Raw genomic sequence first — 22,166 nt, forward strand, 5'->3', positions numbered from 1 at the left:
ACACAAGAAAATGTCTCCTATCCCATAAGCAATTGAGAGCATTTCCTTCTTTCCCTGGATACTCTCTTTTACTGTTCAGTTTCCATGGCTCCTTCTTGGATTGAATGCGTGCACCCTGAGAGGGGCAGGCTAAGTGTCTTCTGGCTGGATCCTTGGAGCCTAGAACTGTGTCTGAAACACACGAAGGCATTCAAGGAAAAGATGGGTTCCTTGGGTAAGCCAGGGACTCTTCTGTGCTTAGGTACTGATAGCTAGATATGAGGGCTTGGGCACAAAACAGGATCACATGGGAAACAAACCTACAAGCTGCAGGAGTATATCGGGATTATTTGAATCTCTTAAAGTCTTCATTCTCACTGTACCTGACTACACCATCCAACAGTAATTCTTCACTACTTCCACTGTGAAGACCTTCTCAAATGATCATGTAGCAGGATCTGTTAGGCCAAACATTAAGCCTCCGCTTGCAAACTAATGGAATGCCTTGGGCGTCATTTACGTCAAAAGCAAAAGGGCAAATAGAATCCAAAGTGGCAGAGGATTCGTGGATAGGTGAGAGGGAGTGTCAGTAGGTGGGCAGGCTATAATGGACCCCTAAAAAGGCCACGGGGCTTCCTCAGTGGCTCAGTGGTAAGCCATCCGAGGCTTACCTCGGAATCCGCCGGCAACACAGGAGGCAATGCCAGAGATGCAGGTTCAACCCCTGGAGCAGGAAGATCCCCTGGAGGAGGGCACGGCGACCCACTCCAGTATGCGTACCTGGAGAATCCCAAGGACAGAGGAGCCTGGCGGGCTACGGTCCATATGGCCACAAAGAGTCGGGGACAACTGAAGCAACTCAGCACCACAAAGGCCATAAGGAGCTTCCGGACACTTTGTAAGGGAACATCTCAATGCATCCGGTGCACTGTAGGAAGGCAGTCTAGCAAGGCGGTTAACAACACTGACTCCAAGACAGAATATGAGCTGCTGGATCTGCCTCTTGATGACCTGGATGAACTTGAACAGGTTAATTACACACACCGATTCAGTTTCCCTCTCTAGAGAAGTAATGGTATCAACCCTCCTTTGGAGAGTTATTATGAGGATTAAACAAGATAGTATAGTTACAGTGCTTAGCATGATATCTGTGATGTAGGAGAACTGCAATCACTGTCTGGGAAAATTAATTGAGATAATGGCTTGAAAGAGAGGAAAATGAAAGAGAGAACATTTCGAAAACTGCCCATTCAAGTTATCACACGCTTCTAAGAGTTTGGCAGTTTCGTATAAAACTGAACATGCATTTACCACCTGACCTAGCAATTGCACTCTCAGGCATTTATCTCAAAGAAACAAACAACTAGGTTGAACTCCAAAGAACCGTAAACTTACATCTATAGGAGCTTTGTTTGCAATATTCCAATTCTAGAAAAACCCAGATGTCCTTCAACAGACGAATGATGGAACAAACTGAGTTACATCCATCTGTACCACAGAATATCACTGAGGAGGGGAAAAAAAGGACCAGCAACCTAGCAGTCAGATGAATTACTGCCGAGTGAACAGCCAGCTCCAAAAGGTGACACACTATACGACTGTATCCATCCAATATGCTTGAAGTGATTGCCGGGAGAAATATCAATAACCTCACATATGCAGATGACACCACCCTTATGGCAGAAAGTGAAGAGGAACTAAAAAGCCTCCTGATGAAAAAGAAAGAGGAGAGCGAAAAAGTTGGCTTAAAGCTCAACATTCAGAAAACAAAGTTCATGCCATCTGGTCCCATCACTTCATGGGAAATAGATGGGGAAACAGTAGAAACAGTGTCAGACTTTATTTTTTGGGCTCCAAAATCACTGCAAATGGTGATTGCAGCCATGAAATTAAAAGACGCTTATTCCTTGGAAGAAAAATTATGACCAACCTAGATAGTATATTCAAAAGCAGAGACATTACTTTGCCAACTAAGGTCCGTCTAGTCAAGGCTATGGTTTTTCCTGTGGTCATGTATGGATGTGAGAGTTGGACTGTGAAGAAGGCTGAGTGCCAAAGAATTGATGCGTTTGAACTGTGGTGTTGGAGAAGACTCCTGCAAGAAGATCCAACCAGTCCATTCTGAAGGAGATCAACCCTGAGATTTCTTTGGAAGGAATGATGCTAAAGCTGAAGCTCCAGTACTTCGGACACCTCATGCAAAGAGTTGACTCATTGGAAAAGACTCTGATGCTGGGAGGGATTGGCGGCAGGAGGAGAAGGGGACGACCGAGGATGAGATGGCTGGATAGCATCACGGACTCGATGGACTTGAGTCTGAGTGAATTCCGGGAGATGGTGATGGACAGGGAAGCCTGGCGTGCTGCGATTCATGGGATCACAAAGAGTCGGACACGACTGAGCGACTGAACTGAACTGAACTGAACTGACAATAGGTAACTGAGAGCCAGGGGTCAAGGGTGGGCTCCATGTGGTTATAAAGGTCAACAGAAGGAATCTTTGTGATGGTGGAACAGTCTTATACCTTACTTGTAGTGATGATTACATGACTCTATGCATACGATAAAAATGCAACGAACTGGGCTTCCCTGGTGGTCCAGCAGTTAAGAACCCGCTTGCCAACACAGGGGATACAGGTTCAGTCCCTGGTCCAGGAAGATGCTACATGCCACGGAGCAACAAAGCCCAGGCCCCACAACTACTTAGCCTGAGTACTGCAACTACTTAAGCCCAAGCCCCTACAGCCCATGCTCCACACCAAGAGAAAAGACCGCGACGAAAAGCCCACCCACAGCAATGAAGAGCAGCCCTGACTCAACACAACTAGGGAAAGCCCGTGAGCAGCAAAAAAAGACTCAGTGCAGCCATTTAAAAAAAAAAAAAAGGCAGAGAACCACACATACACATACACACGCACCCCACAGACACAACTGGGTACGTGTAAATTGGTAAAGTCTGAATAAGGTTTGTGGATGTGACAATGTCCATTTCTTGGTTTTGATATACTACAGTTATAAAGAATGCACCATTGAGGGAAAACTGGCTACTGTGTATCCAGGACCCTTGCAGGGGAAAATGCTTGAATGGAAGCATTTCTGGATAGGTAACTCCAGAGCTTTGAGCAAAGAGAATACTTCCAATTAAGATTTAAATTAGGTACTGCAGAGAATAAGGAGAGCGAGCCATATTTTACTCTCAAAGAGCTGCCATCTCTTTGGAGATAGGACAGTCCTATCTGTGTCTGTGTAAAGCAGGTAGGATTTTACAGCCCCTACACGCAGTAAATTAAACCTAAGGAATCTGGAAGTAAAAATGCATATCCTAGAGGCAAGCAAAATAAATCTACTCCAATCTAAGAAAAAGAATTTATGGAAAGCATTAGGTAGCTCATCTCCCAGGATTACTGGGCAGGCATGATTCGGGATTGGCAAACTACAGCCAAATCCACACATGGTCTACAGTCCTTTTCATACTGTAACAGCAGAGTTGATTAGCTGTAACAAAGATTGTATGTCCCACAGAGCCTGAAATATTTACTAGGAGGCCTTTTACAGAAAACAACAAACAAACACAAGCCAACCCCTAGGCTCAATAACCAAGCTCCGGGGACTTCCCTGGCAATCCAGTGGTTACAATGCACACCTGCAATGCAAGGGGTGCAGGTCTGATCCCTGTAGGAGAACTGAGACCCCACATGCTGTGCCAAGAAAATTTTTTAAAAGTGAGAGAGAGATAACCAAGCTCAGGAACCAAACCAGTGAAGTCAGTTAGGCCCCTCCACTGCCACCACCGTTGTAGTCACTGACAAAACTGGTGACTTCGTCTCTGCAAAACTAGCAACAGATCCAAAGTCCAGAATAGCTGTAAGTCATTGGTTGAGTCCAGGTTACATGTCCCCACCCTAGCTGCAAGGGAGGCTGGAAACTTGAGCATCACACAGACTATGCCTGCATCAGGACTCAGAGAATGGGGAAAGCCCAATCAAGAAAGTGATCTCAGAGAGCAAGCAGCCAAAAACACAACAGAGGACAGGGATGTGGAGTGTGGACAAAACCATCAACCACAACCCAACCAGGTAGTTATTATTTTCTACGGTTCAACCCAAACACTGGGTTTACTGCCAACTTGACCAATAAGAGGTGTTAATTGTTGTCAATATTTGCTAAGCCTGGGTTTCTATTTGTGTACTTTCATTTTCAGGTTTTCCTTATATCTTTTACATTTTTTATCCTTAGTCTAGAAATGCTTCAATTATTTTAAATGCTCTTAGTTGGGTAGACAGGAAAGGCAATATCCAAGTTCAGGAGTCTCTTCAAGTGTGTGTGTTTATGAAACTAATTTTAAAAGGCAGAGCAAACCAGGCAGACTTAATGTTCTAACAACTTCCTAGCAGCAAACAGGTTCTGTCAACCATAAAGCAACACCGTCTTCTCTCCTGGATTGACTTTAAGACAAGCGACTATCTTGTCTGTACAAAGCAGGAGGCAAAAAGGCCCCGTAATGCTTGCAAGTAAAGAAAGACAAAGGGGGGGAGAAGGAGGTGTTTTCAAAGATTATCTCATTCACAGCATCCTTTCATTTTATATGGTTCCATAAACCTTAAGATAGCATGGATCATATTCCACATCTAGGACTCCTAACTGAAAGATTTCATTAACTTCCAGTTAATGAAGGCCAAACTATTACCACCTGGGATGGAGGTGGAACTACTGACGGGATGAGGTTGGTGTGGGGCATATATGAGATGGATATCCTCAGTGCTGAAGCCAAATCTTACAAGATCTAAGATCAAGGCCCTTCAAATATAGTCATCTCCCCAAAATACATCAACACCCACTGGGTTTTAGAATTGTCCTTGAATTCCCTTCAGTAGCTTTTCGTTCTTCCCCGGGATGACTCATAGTTCATGGGGTCCCTCTCTTTCCTTAAGAGATGAAAAACTATGGTCACATATCAACGACCCTCCTCTTCAGAAATGGGGCATGGAATTTCTGCTCGTGGGAAGCCACATCAATTTCAAAGGAAGACACCACAACCCAAAAAAAAAGATAAAACCAAGAGTTGTGGGAGACAACATTCAAAACTTAAAGCCCAAAGGTAACTTCAGCACATCTGCCAAAAATGATTTTCCAGAGCTGAGCAGAGGCTTGACACAGTAGGTGACACCTCTTTATCAGCTCCAAGAACTCCAGGGCACATGATTAGCACCCAATTAGTTATTAATAACTAAATATTCACACATCTGCTGAATCTCTGTAGGTGCGCAACATAATTTACATGTGATTGTGATTATCTGTTAGGGTAGGTGCTGTATACATGATGGATTTGATTTCACAGAGCCTGAAGGGCAAGGGTGGTGGCGGGGTTGGGAGGACTGGGAGCCTAATCTCTTCTTTTCTTCAGGGTGTAAATGGTCAACTCAGGCAGGATCGGTGTCCCAGCTGATCTGGAAGAGGTAAACTAAAGTATCATAAAATACAATCAGACTGGCCATGCAAACATGCATATGCCCACTACAGTCCCCGGTGCTACAACAGATGCCTTAAATGCTTCCCAGAAAGCCACTGTATCGATAATTATTTATGAAGCCTTTATTACATACCAGGCATCCCTCTAATCACTTCAAACACACGCAGTATTTCATTTATTATTTCATTTACTCCTCAGAAGCACCCTGTGAGGTGGGCCCAATTCTTATCCACCATTTTACATACGGGGAATCTGAGGCACGGGTTCATGTGTCTTGTCAAAATCACAGAACTACACGTGGCACGCCAGTTTCCAAACTCAGTTCTATGTACACGACGGCCTTTGCTTTTAACCACTAAGCTAGAGTTCACCACTGTCCTCTGAGGCTTTTGACAGAACCCACAACAAGGGGTTTGTAAGGCTAAGGAGGGGCCCTGAGGACCCCCGTTTGCTGGGCTCCCTGCACAGAAGGCTTGGTTGGGGGTCATGCTTTCACCATCAGTACTGTGACTTTAAATGAGTGACTTCATCTCTCGAAAGTACTGCCTTTCATGTTTTAAAATGGGACTTCCTTGGTGGTCCAGTGGCTAAGACCCCATGATCCCAATGCCGAGGGCCTGGGTTCAATCCCTGGTCAGGGATCTAGATCGTGCATGCCGCACCCAAGAGTTCAAATGTCTTAACTAAGAGATCCTGCAAGTCGCAACAAAGATCACTATCCCATTGCCACAACTAAGACCAGAACAGTCAAAAACAATTTTTTAATATTTGTTAAAAAAATTAAAAAATAAAATAAGCCTCCTATAATGTTTCTGTTGTATACAGGCACAAAAAAAACCTCTCTCAACACCCTCCCATGTCCAAACCAAACATCTCACTCTACAGTTACTAAAGTTCCCTTCTGCGGAGATGAGAAATGGACAGGCTCTTGGGGGGAATTTGGAAACACAAACCAATGTCATATCCATCCTTCTCGGGATGACCAAGGCCCACATTCAGACCAGCGTGACATTCAGACCAGCCTGAGAAAAGGAGAAAATAGAACAGAGATATGCAAAGGGCAGAACTCTCATCACAAACTAAAAGTTTATACAAAGTCTCTAAACAACCCTAGCAGCTGGCTGCAACCAAGCCACCCAAGGCAAAGCAATGTGAAACAGTGAGTCTTTTTCCAAACCTGCATGAAATATGAGCGCCAGAGAGTCATCTTGCAGTTTCATTTTCAGTGTTCCATTCTTCAGTTCGGGCTTCCCTGGTGGCTCAGAGAGTAAAGAATCTGCCTGTAATGCAGGAGACCTGGGTTCGATTCCTGGGTTGGGAAGATCCCCTAGAGAAGGAAATGGTAACCCACTTCAGTATTCTTGCCTGGAGAATCCCATGGACAGAGGAGCCTGGCGGGCTACAGTACACAGGGTCGCAAAGAGTCGACATGACTGAGCGATTAACACACATTCTTCAGTTCAGTTCAGTTCAGTCGCTCAGTCATATCCGACTCTTTGCGACCCCATGAATCGCAGCACGCCAGGCCTCCCTGTCCATCACCATCTCCCAGAGTTCAACCAAACTCAGGTCCATCAAGTTGGTGATGCCATCCAGCCATCTCATCCTCTGTCGTCCCCTTCTCCTCCTGCCCCCAATCCCTCCCAGCATCAGTCTTTTCCAATGAGTCAACTCTTCACATGAGGTGGCCAAAATATTGGGAGTGTCAGCTTCCAAAGAACAACCAGGACTAATCTCCTTTAGAATGGAATGGTTGGATCTCCTTGCAGTCCAAGGGACTCTCAAGAGTCTTCTCCAACACCATAGTTCAAAAGCATCAATTTTTCGGTGCTCAGCTTTCTTCACAGTCCAACTCTCACATCCATACATGACCACTGGAAAAACCATAGCCTTGACTAGACGGACCTTTGTTGGCAAAGTAATGTCTCTGCTTTTGAATATGCTATCTAGGTTGGTCAAAACTTTCCTTCCAAGGAGTAAGTGTCTTTTAATTTCATGGCTGCAATCACCATTTGCAGTGAGTTTGGAGCCCCAAAAAATAAAGTCTGACACTTTTTCCACTGTTTCCCCATCTATTTCCCATGAAGTGATGGGACCGGATGCCGTGATCTTCGTTTTCTGAATGTTGAGGTTTAAGCCAACTTTTTCACTCTCCTCTTTCACATTCATCAAGAGGCTTTTTGGCTCCTCTTCACTTTCTGCCATAAGGGTGGTGTCATCTGCATATCTGAGGTTATTGATATTTTTCCCAGCAATCTTGATTCCAGCTTGTGCTTCTTCCAGCCCAGTTCCATTTTACAAAGGGAATTTTACCTTCAGATGAACACATATGAGAGCACAGGCTGGGGCTCATTGCTTTTAGCTGGATGAAAATATTGAATATTCAGTACATTTCATAGGTGCTACACGGCCAATTGTAACTAACAGAAATGGCAGCTTCCTTGCCAGGCTCCAATAAGAATACTGTTTCTTTTGAAAATCTGGGGAAAAGGTAGTTGTGTGAATATTCACGGACACCTAGACAAGTGTATAAGATACAAGGATACTGAAAATATGGGGCCTGAATTCAAGAAGCCTACTATTCTGGAAGGAAAAAGAAATTTATCCAGAAGAAAATTAAGAACACTTCACATGCAAAGCATGTGAGCAAAAGCTATCAGAAACACTGGGGATGGATGGATATTGCCTTAGCACTTCCAAGGATTCTGTTTAAGGAAAGAAAGATATGTGCTCAGTTTTAGTTAGAAGAATTTTAATTACAGCATTCATTGTAATACAAAAATCATAAGTACCATTTATTTAACAATAAAAAAATTGTTCCATAAAATCATCATTAAAGATTAAATGCAAGCATTAAAGACTTCTTGACAGTCAATTTTCAAAGTTTTTAAACAGTATTTAATGGCCTAGAACAATATGGAAAATAAACAATTCACTTAAAAGAGCAGGTTATAACGGAGGATAACAGTATTCACTTTCACCCAAAAAAGAAAAACCTAGACACATACACAGATACAAATAAACAAAAATATTCAAAGCAACTAACTCAAAGATAGATTATTTTATCTGCATTTATTAAAATGAACACATATGGCTTTCATACAAGGGAAAGCTTTTTTGGAGAGATCTTAGCATATCTGTCTTTTTATTTCCAATTATGGAAAATTTCCAACACTGAGATAAATAGAAGCCCCATATACTCAAGGCCCAGCCTCACAGACCATGAACCCATAGCCAATCATGTTCCACAATGCCTACCTATATTCCCTCCTGAGTATTACTTGCAACCTACCTGAATTATGCGCTTCCCAGTTGGCACTAGCAGTAAAGAACCTGTCTACCAAAGCAGGAGACACAGGAGTTGTGGGTTTGATCCCTGGGTCAGGAAGATCCCCTGTAGGAGGAATTGGCAATCCACTCCAGTATTCTTGCCTGGTAAATTCCATGGATAGAGGAGCCTGGTGGGCTACCGTTCATGGGGCCACAAAGAGTTGGGCACGAGTGGGCACACACAACAAAGATTCTCTAAAAAAAATCTGCATTATATAATTTCATCCAAAAATATTTAAAAGACAGGGCTTTTTAAAAACACACACACCAGAACTATTATCACCCCCTAATAATTTAAAGATAGCTCCCTAATACTGTCCCATTTCTAATGCCTAGTTTTTACTAGTTAATTCATTTGAATTAGGATTCAAGTAAGGTCTATCCAGAGTCATTGATATGTCTTTTTAAATCTTTACAGATTTTCCTCTTCATTTGCCCTTGCAATTTTTTCATTAAAAAAATCCAGATCCTTGGCTAGTCTGGAATTTGCCTATTGTATTCCTGCAGTGTTTTTCAGTCCTCTCTAATTCCTGGAAATTGGTAGTTGGACACTTGAACAGGTCAAGGTGTTCTGTTTATGGCAGGAGGAGCAGGGCATTGCAAGAGTACTTCTGAAGAGGTTAATGTGTTCCACTATTAAAGGCTCATATTCTGTTCCCTCCGTGATATTACACGTTGATGCTCTATGCCTAGATCCGTCAGTTCCTAAGTGGAATGCAAAATGGCCATCCTCAATTTTTGTTACTGAATCATTCATCGTTTTTAGCTACAACAATCTCATAGAGGAAAAACATCCCCTCAAGCACAACTCGGTTGCTCAATATTAGGAGCTATTCTTAAGTTTTAAAATACATACATACATGCATATCTAAGCTTCCAATACACCGAGAACGATCAGAAGCTCCAACCAAAAGCCTCATTACTGTCAAGTCAAATCTGGAGTTCAAAGGGTTCCCCAAAAGGTCAGGATGGACACACCTGAATTTAAGTCACTTGGGTCTACTCACCTGAGCACGGTAAAGCCAGCCTACTGACCCCGGGTAGTGGAGAAGGAAAGTGTAGCATTTATTCTAACGTACCAGGAGATTCCCCTGGAGAAGGGATAGGCTACCCACTCCAGTATTCTTGGGCTTCCCTTGTGGCTCAGCCGGTAAAGAATCTGCCTGCAATGTGGGAGACCTGGGTTTCATCCCTCGGTTGGGAAGATCTCCTGGAGAAGAGAAAGGCTACCCACTCCAATATTCTGGCCTGGAGAATTCCTTGGACTGTATAGTCCAAGGGGTCACAAAGAGTTGGACATGACTGAGCGACTTTCACTTTCACCAGGACAAGGAATCTGACAGCTAATACTCAAAAAGCCTAAACTTTCCCATGAGTTTCAGGAAAGCATATTTCAAGGCAAAGTGAGGGGCCCAGGGTTGTGATCAGCCGGTGCACAATTCTGATTGGTGGATGGTGTCACAGGGGGCTAGTAACGTGATCAACCCTTTGTCTCCACTAGGTCTGGGGGCTCAAGGTCATCAAATAGTTTATCTCTTGCATTTGGTGGGGGGGTTTTAGCATCTGTAAAACAGCTCAGGAAATGTGTGCCTGATATTATGATCTAAGAACTTCAGAGAGGAGCTAAAGCAGAGGGGATGAGGGAAGGGCCTGTCCCAGGACGGCCTCAGCGGGTCCTGCAGGGTTACACACAGCACAAAGGGCAGCCTAGGGCACACACATGGAATCCACATGGAACTCACTCTCCGCAGTGCCCAGCAGCACAGTGCAGACGTGTGCTAGGGATGGGGGGGCCACCTCTCCCCGACATGGGCCCAGCTGAGTCCAGCTCTGGGAAACAGCCCACTCCTCCATGGCTCTGCCAGAACCCTCAGAGGACCCTGGGCTACACCCCGAATCGGAAACAAGCATCACGAACCACACAGAAAATCCCCAGAGGCCAGCAGAGAAAAGTCCTCGCAGGAGGGCAACAGAGCAGAGAGAAGTGACAAACTGTACATGAGAAAAATGGAATCCACAGTCGCAACGCAATTTAACGATGGCTTTACAAATCGAGAGGCTGGCGGGCCCGAGGCAAGAACAACGCACACCCCGCCACTGGGTCAGGCTCTGCGGCTGCAGGACAGCTCCAAAGCTGTGAAACATGGCCAGAGGAGCAGACTTAATATCTCAGGGTCAGCACACGGGCTTCTGCCTTGCTCCTTTGATTTCTATAAACTAACAATACAGGCGAGTGGGGAGCATGAAAACACCACCACAGGTAAGGCCTAGCTTGGCTTCTGCGGCCAGCCCACAGGATCCCTCTCTCGGGCTTCCACCGGGAGGCTGGCCATGACCTCCTTACTGTCCACCAGGTCTCCTCAGAAAGCATTCATTAGCTACATGTACACCAGCCCACAGGAAGGGGCCCGAGCCATTAAATATAAATGCAAAACATTAGACCCATCCATCCTAAATCCCAGCTCTTTGCAGCAGGCAGAATTTACTTCCTGCTTTTAATTTTTCTAAGAGGTATAAGCAACAAAATTCTAATAGCCCAGGAGTATGCCTCTAGATTTGGGCTCCACTCCTCCCAAACCAAACAAAGAAATGGTTTTTTTTTCTTAATCACTGTCAGATTTCAGGGGGCATCTGCTGACACTCCTAAACCGGATTAAGTTTCTATATAAATACTAAAGGACCATCCTTTTAAACAAGAACCACAAGCCTATCTGGAGCAGGTCAAAACAGAAACGATGGTAAGCCTTAAATGAGCTGGAAACATTTACCTAAATGAAAGTCAGAACAAACTCAGTGCTTTTCCTTCAAAAATTAAGAAAAAAGGTGGCACAGAAGAAAGCAAAGAGGAATGAACATTCGCAAGATCTCTCTTCGTCAAATTAATATACGTAATTATTGGCTAACCAACCACTCACAATGCACCTGACTTCCACAGGATAGCCACGTGCTGTGGCTTCCTGCTCTCCTGAGGTTTTCATTTTGTACCATGCAGATAAAGGCAGCTCACAAGTGCCACAGTGGCAAAGAATCAGCCTGCCAATGTGGGAGACACAAGAGACCCAGGCTGGATCCCTGGGTCAGGGAGATCCCCTGGAGTAGGACAAGGCAACCCACTCCAGTTTTCTTGCCTGGAAAATCCCATGGACAGAGAAACCTGGCAGGCTACAGTCCAGGGGGTCGCAAAGAGTTGGACAGGACTGAGCATACACACACGTTCACATAAGCACTCAAAGGGGCAAAGGTTTCCATCTGCCTCTATTCATTGTCCTATCTCAGTTGTAGGAATAAAGCTTTATGGTGGGTGTTCTCTACATATTTGAGAAAAAGTAGGGAAATAAAGAAGGGAGACAGGAATTTTATCCATTTCACTAGAATCAGGGGTATTTCAGAGCTAACAGGATACTCCAAGGAGATGGCCAAAGAGCTAAACTTCAGATTCCTCTCTGCAAGTCTTCATTTTCACGAAATCAGAAAACCTGCCTGGACCTTCTCCAGCTGAAGTTGGCAGAGCTTTCCTCCGATCTCCTGTCAATCTCCACACTATCTTCTTCAGAGCCTCCCGCCACAGTGAAGGGGCACCATGCAACCCATCAGCTTCTCTGATCTGCAAACACCTTCCCTCTTAAAGCACTGAAGGAAGAGGAAAGGAGCTCCAAAGACGGAGGCCCTATTTCTGTGTTAAGATTCATTTCCTAAAAACCTGAAATCCAAAATGAACAAAAAGGAGGACTGTATAATGATAAAACTCAGGCTGTGAAGCAAATAATGCAGACACACGCATCAGAAGCAGCGTCAACAGGTGACTTCTTTCCTCTAAGCCCTGTCTGCCTCCTCAGCTAAATGGGGTAACAGTAGCCCCTTTGCAGGGTCATATGAGGATTAAATATGATACTGTACAAAAAGAACAGAGTCTGACCCCAACACATGCTCAGCAAGTTGTGTTCAGCAGGAGGCAGAGAATAATGAACATGAGGAAGATGACAGTGAGGATGAAGACGACGAGCGCATCTCTCTCACACACACGAGAGAGAGCCTGTGTTTAGTGCTGGAAACACCCAGGTTATATACCCCGCGTCCAACTCTTGATTTCTCCAGAGGGTAGCTTTCATTCTGGGGAGAGACAAGACAGTGATGGCTGTCCCTTGCCCACCAACCGCTTCAGCTTCATTCCCTCCCTTAAGGCTGCTATGAATTTTTATGTTCACGTGAAGCGCTCAACCGGGAAATGAGGCTGTCAATTGTGGACTGTGGGCAGGACACTCTGAGAGGGAAGACAGGGTGAGAGAAATGTCTAGAAGGCTGGCAAGTGGTAGGAGGCAACACTCTGAGCATCTCCAGAGGAATACAGGTCCAATTAAAGACAGGCATAGCATCTCGAAAGCTCGGAAGGGCATCCCCCCATGCCTACCCCCAAGCCTGGTATATGCTATTTTTACTGAACAAAAAACAGAAAATGATGCAACAGGGAACCAACACATCACCCTGATCCATGGAAAGAAAAGTGGCAGCTCTCAGGAGTGAGTGATATTCTTCCACTGAGCATCCAGTAATGTACACTGATCCTTTTTTTTTTTTTTTTGCTGTTTTTATTTTTTAATTGCAATATAGATTATGTACAAAATTATGTAAGCTACAGGTATATAGAACAGTGATTCACAATTTTTAAAGTTTTTGCTCTATTGATAGTTACTATAAAATACTGGCTATATTGCCTGTGTTGTATAAAATATCCTTTCAGGTTACTCATTATATAGGGTTTCCCTGGTGGCTTAGAGGGTAGTCTGCCTGCAATGTGGGAGACCTGGGTTCAATCCCTGGGTCGGGAAGATTCCATGGAGAAGGCAATGGCAATCCACTCCAGTACTCTTGCCTGGAAAATCCCACGGACAGAGGAGCCTGGTAGGCTACAGTCCATGGGGTTGCAAAGAGTCGGACACGACTGAGCGACTTCACTTTCACTTGACTCATTATATACACAAGTGGTGGCTTTTGTCAGCTAGAAACAATCCAATGCTTCAGGTTTACCGAAGTGGACTGAACAGTACTATCCCACCACCAAGAAGATAAATCCACACAGTAACGCCCAGAACCTGGGAATGTCACCTCACATGGTCAAAGAGTAAATGTCACTTTACTTAGCAAATGATGTGATTAAGGATTTTGAGAAGAGGTATTTATCCTAGATTATCCAGGTGGGCCCTAAATGCCCTAACAAGTAATCTTGTAAGAGTGAAGCCAAGGCAGGGGAGGATCACAGAGACGGAGATGTAGCCAACAAGTCAAGGGATGCAACAACCACCAGCAGCTGAAAGAGGCCAACAACAGGCTGTCCTCGAGACCCTTCAGAGAGAGCAGGACCTTGCCGCCCCCTTGACTTTTGACTTCACATTTCCAGATCTGCGAGAGAACAGGTGTGCCCTAAGAAAGGAAAACAGTTACCTCATTCACAGGTAAATACACAAGGTCACAGAGCTGAGTCACCATTTCTTTCCTCTCAATTAGCCTCAAGAGTCACAAGTTCAACCAGGCAAGTACGAAGGAAAGAGCTGTGTCAGAAAGCAACAGAGCAACAAGGCAGCTCAAAGGGCCAGGAAAGAATCCAAGGATGGTACAACAGGACCATCAGGTACGTAAAGAAAAGACTCTGAAGCTGGGAAAGATGTAAGGCAGGAGGAGAAGGGGACGACAGAGGATGAGATGGTTGGATGCTATCACCGACTCGATGCACATGAGTTTGAGCAAGCTCTGGGAGTTGGTGATGGACAGGGAAGCCTGTTGTGCTGCAGTCCATGGGGTCAAAAATAGTCAGACACGACTGAGCGACTGAACTGAACTCAAAGAAAACATGGATGCTGGTTGTGGATAAGACGGATATTTGAGATTGATAAATACCTATTTATATTATACACACACATATACACATTTAATTATGTTTTAATTACCTGCAAACTTGAAAACCTCTGGTTTACAAAATCACAGAAAAGAATACATCTTATAACCAGAGTTTCATGGATGTACAGCCTGCAATCTCCCGGAAACAATCAGATCCCTCACTTTCTATCAAAAGGCTCATCTCTGGGGCAAGGTTTCTAAAAATGGGGTCAAAACAAGTTCAAGGATTTTTAGTTCTATGATAATCAAAAAAAAGCATCCCTATTTATGAACACCAAACCAAGCAAGAACTCCGATAAATGGCAGTCAAAAGACATTTCAATGCCATAAAACAAGGATCTTCTGTTTGTGGGGCTTGGATAAATTCACAGGGTTCTTGCAAAGTATTTCCCCCTTTGATAAGGGGTCTGTATGTATATCTGAGAAATACTGCTCTCTCTCTGTATAGTTTTGACATTTCACTAAACAGAAAGAAATCGTCTACATACAGATATTAATTTAAATAATCTTAATCTTGGATACAAAAAAAAAAAATAGAATCATTTCCATGACAGTATCTAAAGAGAATCAGTAAAAAGATGCCTCTCTTCCCTCAGGCTTTTTGGTTTTTCTAAGCCCTCAAAGGACCAGGCTAAATGAATACCTACAAATGGTAATTTAGGACCACAAAACTACAGCTGAAGGTTTGACAAATCTCAGGACAAGAAACTGCGTTTTAAAAAGCAACCAGGAATGTCTTCTTTAAATTATGTCCTTAAAATTCCACAAGACTGAGTCAGAGCTCCAAGTGATAACTGAAATCCAATTATAATGCACAGATTCTATACAGTTTTCTTAACAAGATTATTCCAGTGTGAATAAATAACAACTTCAGAGTTGAATGATAAAATGGCTATCCTGGTTTATCATCATCACAAGCAGATAAGATCCTCAGTCACACCTGGACTGTGTTCTAGTGCAGGACTTTTCTGGACATAGTGACCAGCTGAGTTTCAGATGTGACTGACGTCTTTGCAGCACAAGGGCAACAATGATGAACACACACACACACAAATGCTGGACAGCACTGGAAACCGGGATTGCGTGCGTGCATGCTCAACTCTTTGTGACCACATGGACTGCAGCCCGCCAGGCGCCTCTGTCCATGGGGGTCCTCTAGGCAAGATATTGGAGAAGGGCGCCATGCCCTCCTCCAGGGGAAACTCCCCAACCCACGGATCAAACCCATGTCTCCTGCATTGGCAGGCTGATTCTTTTCCACTGAGTCACCTCGGAAGCCTTGGAATCTGAGCAACTCCCAGGAAAGCAGAAGGCCCACAGGTGTGTGCTCCACAATCACCAACAGCTTCATTTCCTCCAGAAGCCGAAGCCCTAAGGGAAAGAGGCTCCCAAGCCACAGGACCTGCCTAATCTGTGTGGCTCCAGCTCTGGCACTGGGATAGCCACAGAAAGTTCTCTACCCTCCATCTTCTTCCCTGAAATACAGCCCTTACCAACGTGCCCCCCACACACTGAACAGCTGGTAAGGATCCTTTCATGCAGTTCAGTCAGTAACCTTGTAAAATAAGTGCTCCTATTGGCCTCACTTTCCAGATGAGAAAATAAACCAAAGTAAACTTCAGGGAACCTGCCCAAGGTCATTCTGATAATAAACGGTGCCAGAGTCAGGGTTCAGATTCTCATCTATGCTGGAATAGGAAACAACTCAATATAAGAAATTGGCACAGATAACCCTGTCATATCAGAACAACTTGGTGCTGGAAAAAATAAAAGGATATTTTTACAGCCTTAAATACTTCATATTAGCATAAAAGAATACCAGCTCCATAACTTCCATAGTGGTCCAGTGGTCACGACTCCATGCTTCCAAAGCAGGGGGTCCAGGTTCGATAAAAATAGGGAAAGTAAGATCCTATGTGTTGCGCAATGCCACTAAAAAATAAATACTCTTCTAGATAATTTTTTTTGTTTCCTATTTGCACACAGACCAGTAGCTGGAGATGTTACCTCCTCCACAGTAACAAGTCATGTGATTGAGAAGCCACCCCACACTGAACAGTATTTTGATCTACAATTTGGATGAAGCCAAAGGCTGGAAATTTAAAGAACAGACAGTATACAAGGTTGAAATGAACAGATCACACAATCAATCAAAGAACCAAAATGTCAAAGAATCCAGTAAAGTGGAACCTGACTAAAAACCAACAATAGGAGATTTTAACCATATAAAATACTGTATTCAGATTGATCAATAAGTAATGCAGTCCAGAAACATAAAGAGACCAGACTTTTGACTGAACAGTTCAGTCAAAAAAGCATTTGGAACAAACGTTAATACCGGCATGATTCTTAACAGCCAAACAGTGAAAACTACTCAAATGCCCATCAAGTGATGAATGGATAAACATAACATGGTATATTCATGAGTGGACTATTATTTGTCCGTAAAAAGGGATAAAGTTCTGATACATGCAACAAGACAGATGAACCCGGAAAAGCATTCTACTATGTGAAAAAAGTCAGTGACAAAAGGCCACATATTTATGAATTTTTTTTTAAGGAAGTGTCTGGAATAGGCAAATTTATAAAAATACAATAGATCAGTAGCTGCCTAGAGCTAGGAGGGATTAAGGGAAAATGAGGATGGGATGACTGAGAAAACGTGAAAAGAAAGGTTTCTTTTGAGGGTGATGAAAATGTTCTTAAATTGAACCTTGTAGTGGTGGCTTCCCTGGTAGGGCAGCCATGTGAGAGACCCAGGTTCGATCCCTGGGTCAGGAAGACCCCCTGGAGAATGGAATGGCTACAGTAGTATTTTATACAGTACTATATAAAAAATAGCTAAGTAACAAGGACCTACTATATGACACAGGGAACTATACTCATTACCTTGTAACAAACTATAATATAAGAGAATGTTAAAAATACATATATATTTATATATGTATGCTGGTAAGTCGCTTCAGTCGTGTCTGACTCTGTGCGACCCCACAGACGGTAGCCCACCAGGCTCCCCCGTCTCTGGGATTCTCCAGGCAAGAACGCTGGAGTGGGTTGCCATTTCCTTCTCCAATGCATGAAAGTGAAAAGTGAAAGTGAAGTCGCTCAGTTGTGCCCGACTCTTAGGGACCCATGGACTATAGCCTACTAGGCTCCTCCGTCCACAGGATTTTCCAGGCAAGAGTACTGGAGTGGGGTGCCATTGCCTTCTCTGATTATATGTATATATATATATACCTGAATCATTTTGCTGTACATTTGCCTGGAAAATTCCATGGACAGAGGAGCCTGGCAGACTACAGTCCATGGGGTCACAAAGAGTTGGACATGACTGAGCAACTAAAATAAAAAAGGAACAGTGGTGACAGAACTATGTAAACATAAGAAAAACAGTTTAGATGGGTGAATTACATGGCATATAAATTCTGTGTCAATATAGCTGAACTACACCCCTCTCCAAAACAATAAAATCTGGAGTATTTAGGTGCCTAGAAATTTAAATAGAGACAGCAATAGATTATAATTGTTAAGAAAGCTAACTTGACCCTCAGATTGGCTCAGAGTAAGAAAGAACTTCACAACAGTGAAAAAGATCACCGACATGCTGTAGTGAGTTCAGCACTGAAAGAATTTAAGCAGAGACTACTGGACATTTCAGTCCGACTACAGCCAAAGGTATTTATTTCAACTGCGGGCTGAAAGCCGGAAGAAACTGTCTCTACAATACTAAAATTCTAATATTTGTCATGGATGACACCTACGTGATTGCAGAATTAGACATTGAATTAAGAATGTTTAAGTACAAAACATGCAGGAGTTTTATAGCGTCCAGTTTTACATTTGAATGTTTCATCCATTTTCAGTTTAGTTTTGCAAGTGGATGAAAGGATAAGGAAGATGTGGGCGCGCATACACACACACACAGAGGGATATCATATACAGCTGTAAAAAATGAAATAATACCATTCGCAGCAACAAGGATGGACCTTGAGATTATCGTATTGATAAAATAAGTTAGGCAGAGAAAGACAAATAGTATGATTTTGCCTTTATGTGGAATTGAAAAAACTGATAAAATGATACAAATGAACTTATTTACAAAAAAGAAATAAGAGTCACACATATAGAAAACAAACTTATGGTTACCAAAGGGGAAGGAGAAGAAGATAAATGAGGAGTTTGAGATTAAAATACATACACTATTATATATAAAACAGGTAACTAACAACAACCTACTGTATGACACAGGGAACCATACTCATTATCTTGTAACAAGCTCTAATAAAAGAGAACGTTAAAAATATATCTATATATGTATAACTGAATCATTTTGCTGTACATCTGTAACTAACACAACATTGTAAATCAACTATATTTCAACAAAAACAACTGTTTTAAGTACTAAATGTGGAGGTAAGCTCTGTGTGTGTGTGTGTGTGTGTGTGTGTGTATGCCCTGTCACGTCTGACTCTTTGATACCCCCTGGACTGTACGCAGCCCTCCACGTTCCTCTGTCCGTGGGATTTTTTCAGGCAAGAACACTGCAGTGGGCTGCCATTTCCTTCTCCAGGAATCTTCTTGACCCAGGAGTCAAACCCAAGTCTCTTGTATCTCCTGCAGTGGCAAATGGGTTCTTTATCACTGGGCCACGAGGGAGCTGCCTGGAATCACACCCACACTCCACCATTTAACAGTATGACCTTACTCAAGCAATCAGCTCAAAACTCAGTTTTTTGTTTTATACAATGGATTTCCTCCAATTAAAATATAAATTTTTTTAAGTTGATTTTAAAAAGAATGGATTCAAGCTGAAACTATATCTTCCATGGGGGGAAAAAATGGAGTCAATAAAAACATAAATCAAGACTGGACAGTTGGTAAAAACCAACAACATGATGATGAGGCTTTTCCTAGAGCATCTCACTTAATTTTAACCTTATGAGCCATCACCATAACCTCTCAATATTTTTAGTACCACCACATCAACTACGTAACAATTTCTAACTAAAATAAAAATACCACCCAATAGCATTCACTAATTAAAAGGGATGGGACCCTCTCCTAAACAGAGATCGCAACATATACATATTTTTCCAATATATATCCAAAAGTTCTAAAAAACATTAGTGCTTTTTTAATACTGCAATGAAGACACAGTATCATATTGGACAGTAGAATGTTCCCAACAAAAATACTAATGTCAAACTATTGATCTTACTAAATTAACATGACATAGTTATACGGATATCCTCCTTTTTCCTTCTTGCTCAGGCTTCACAGCTTGTTTTTTTCACCAACTCACTTTCCTGGATGTTATTTTACCATCACGAATTGAAGTCTCATGCAACCCAATCACGCCTGTAATATGGCTGTTTGACAGGCTTTATCAAGTAGAAGTTAAGTCTTTATTACTCGTTCAGGAAGTCCATCTGTGTGTTTTACAAGGTCTGCACTCTCCGTCGAACCTTGTCTATTATAAATACAAGCTTTAGACATATTCTCTCTCTGAGATCACTTACACCGTTGACTATTTGCAGGGCAAACGAATGCAATCAAACACTAAAGCTTCAAGGAGATTAGAGAACTGCCAAGGTCTGAACTATATCAACAGCTCGGAATCCACTCACTCAACAGCGCTTTGACAGTATCACACCCACAAAACAAACGTGGCAGCGTGTGCACATCGGATATGGCATCACAGTCCAGCAGTTTGTTTCCCAGACATATAGGGAAACATCTCATCACTAGCACTGCTCCCAGAGGGCAACACAAGGCATCATTCTCGGACAGCGCAGCCCGTGACAAACGGTGTTCCAGACAGGGCGCTCACGGGAGGAAACGTGGAAACTCCTAAACCTCTGCTGAGTGGGGGTCGAGAAAGCATCATACAAGCGGTGCTTTAAAAAGAAGTGCTGTAGTCTCGAAGTTTAATTTTCTGCAGAAAAAATCATAGGACAAAATCCAACACCCTTCCATAATAAAAGCACTTGGCAAAAAGAGGAATAAAAGGGAACTTCCTCAAACTGATACAGGAAGTGTATGGAAAACCCAGGGAGAACATCATATTCCAAAAACTGTGTGCTTTTCCACCAATGCTAACAAGGTAAGAGTGTCTGCTCCCACACCACTTCTATTCCGGGGACCACTGTGATTCACTTCTGCAACAGAGGTGTTAAGCAGGGCAATTAGGCAAGAGAAAGAAACAAAAAGCCTTCAAGACTTGAAAGGAAGAAGCAAAACTATCTATTTGCAGGTGTCATGATCCTGCATACAGAAAATTCTAAGGAATCCACCAAAAAAAACCTATCAGAGCTAACTGTTCCACAAGGTGGGAGGATACAAGATGAATATGCAAAAATCAATCACAGTTCTATACATTAGTAATGAACAATTGAAAATTAAAAGTTTGTGTTTCACATCAAACTTATCCTGATTAAACTCCAGATTTCCAATTTATAACCAGAAAATTATAAAGTCACTTCAGTGCTATTCATTTCTGGCTCTTGGAAAACTATTCCAATCATACCTTAAGCAATGAAAGACTCTTGTTTATTCAGTAAACACTTACCAAGTATTTCCTATATCCCAGCCACAAGGGAAACATCAGTAAACAAAACAAAACAAAAAAATTTCTGCCACCCCACTTTATGAAATTCACATTCCAGTTGGGAATACAAGACATTCAACAGATGAACAGAAAACTGAAACTTCTGATAGTGCTAAGTGTCACAAAAGTAGCTCAGAAAACAGAGAGGGAGGCTGATGAGAAGCTGGGGGGAGCTTTACAATGCAGAGGTCAAGGAAGTCTCCCTGAGGATTTTTAAAAACGAACCAAAGCAAGAAGGCAGTTGGAGTTGGTTTTCAAAGCAACTAGAAAATCATGTGTAAGAATGCTGGGGTGGGGCTTCCCTAGTGGCTCAGTGGTAAAGGATCTGCCTTACAATGCAGGACATGTCGGTTCCATCCCTGGTCCCGGAAGATTCCACACGCTGCAGAGCAACTAAGCCTGTGCACCACAACTGCTTAGAGCTCTGGAGTGAAAACTACTGAGCCCACGAGACACAAGAACTGAAGCCCCGCACCCTAGAGTCCGTGCTTCACAATGAGAAGCCCACCCCAACGCAATTAGAAAGTTGCCCCTGCGTGTCGCAAGTAGAAAAAAGCCCTAGCAGCAAGAAGACCCAGCACAGCCAAAAATAAATAAATAAAAAAGAACGCAGTGGTGGAAACAAGCCTGGTATGTTCCTGAAACAGCCAGAACACAGGGTCGGGGTGGGAGGGGGCCGGGGGAGGGCCTCGGGAACTTGTCTGAGGCTAGTCCTAGTAGAAAACAGGAGCCACATCATATGGAGCCTTACAGGCCAAGATCCAGAGTGAAAGCTTCATCCGCTGAAGCTCTGGGCAAGGAGGGGAGAGGAGAACAATGGAAGTCATGATGTGCTAACTCTGGTTCTTTGTGGAATAAAGGTCAGAAATGGTAAACTCAAACACAGGCT

At 43.2% G+C, this 22,166-nt stretch overlaps 1 protein-coding gene across 4 annotated transcripts in view; it reads right to left on the reverse strand.

Moving 5' to 3' along the window:
• PTPRG (protein tyrosine phosphatase, receptor type G) overlaps positions 1-22,166 on the reverse strand; it is a 772,648-nt gene that overhangs the window by 676,316 nt on the left and 74,166 nt on the right. The window contains exon 1 of one of the 4 annotated variants that reach the window (XM_018066934.1): positions 6,626-6,756. The exons of the other annotated variants lie outside the window; for them this stretch is intronic. Coding sequence (XP_017922423.1) covers positions 6,626-6,668 — 43 coding nt within the window. The 5' untranslated portion in view covers positions 6,669-6,756. Of the gene's footprint in view, positions 1-6,625; positions 6,757-22,166 lie in introns of those variants that run through there. 4 annotated transcript variants of the gene reach the window in all.

This window comes from Capra hircus, chromosome 22 (assembly GCF_001704415.2).
Source record: "Capra hircus breed San Clemente chromosome 22, ASM170441v1, whole genome shotgun sequence".
In the NCBI taxonomy this organism is placed as follows: domain Eukaryota; kingdom Metazoa; phylum Chordata; class Mammalia; order Artiodactyla; family Bovidae; genus Capra; species Capra hircus.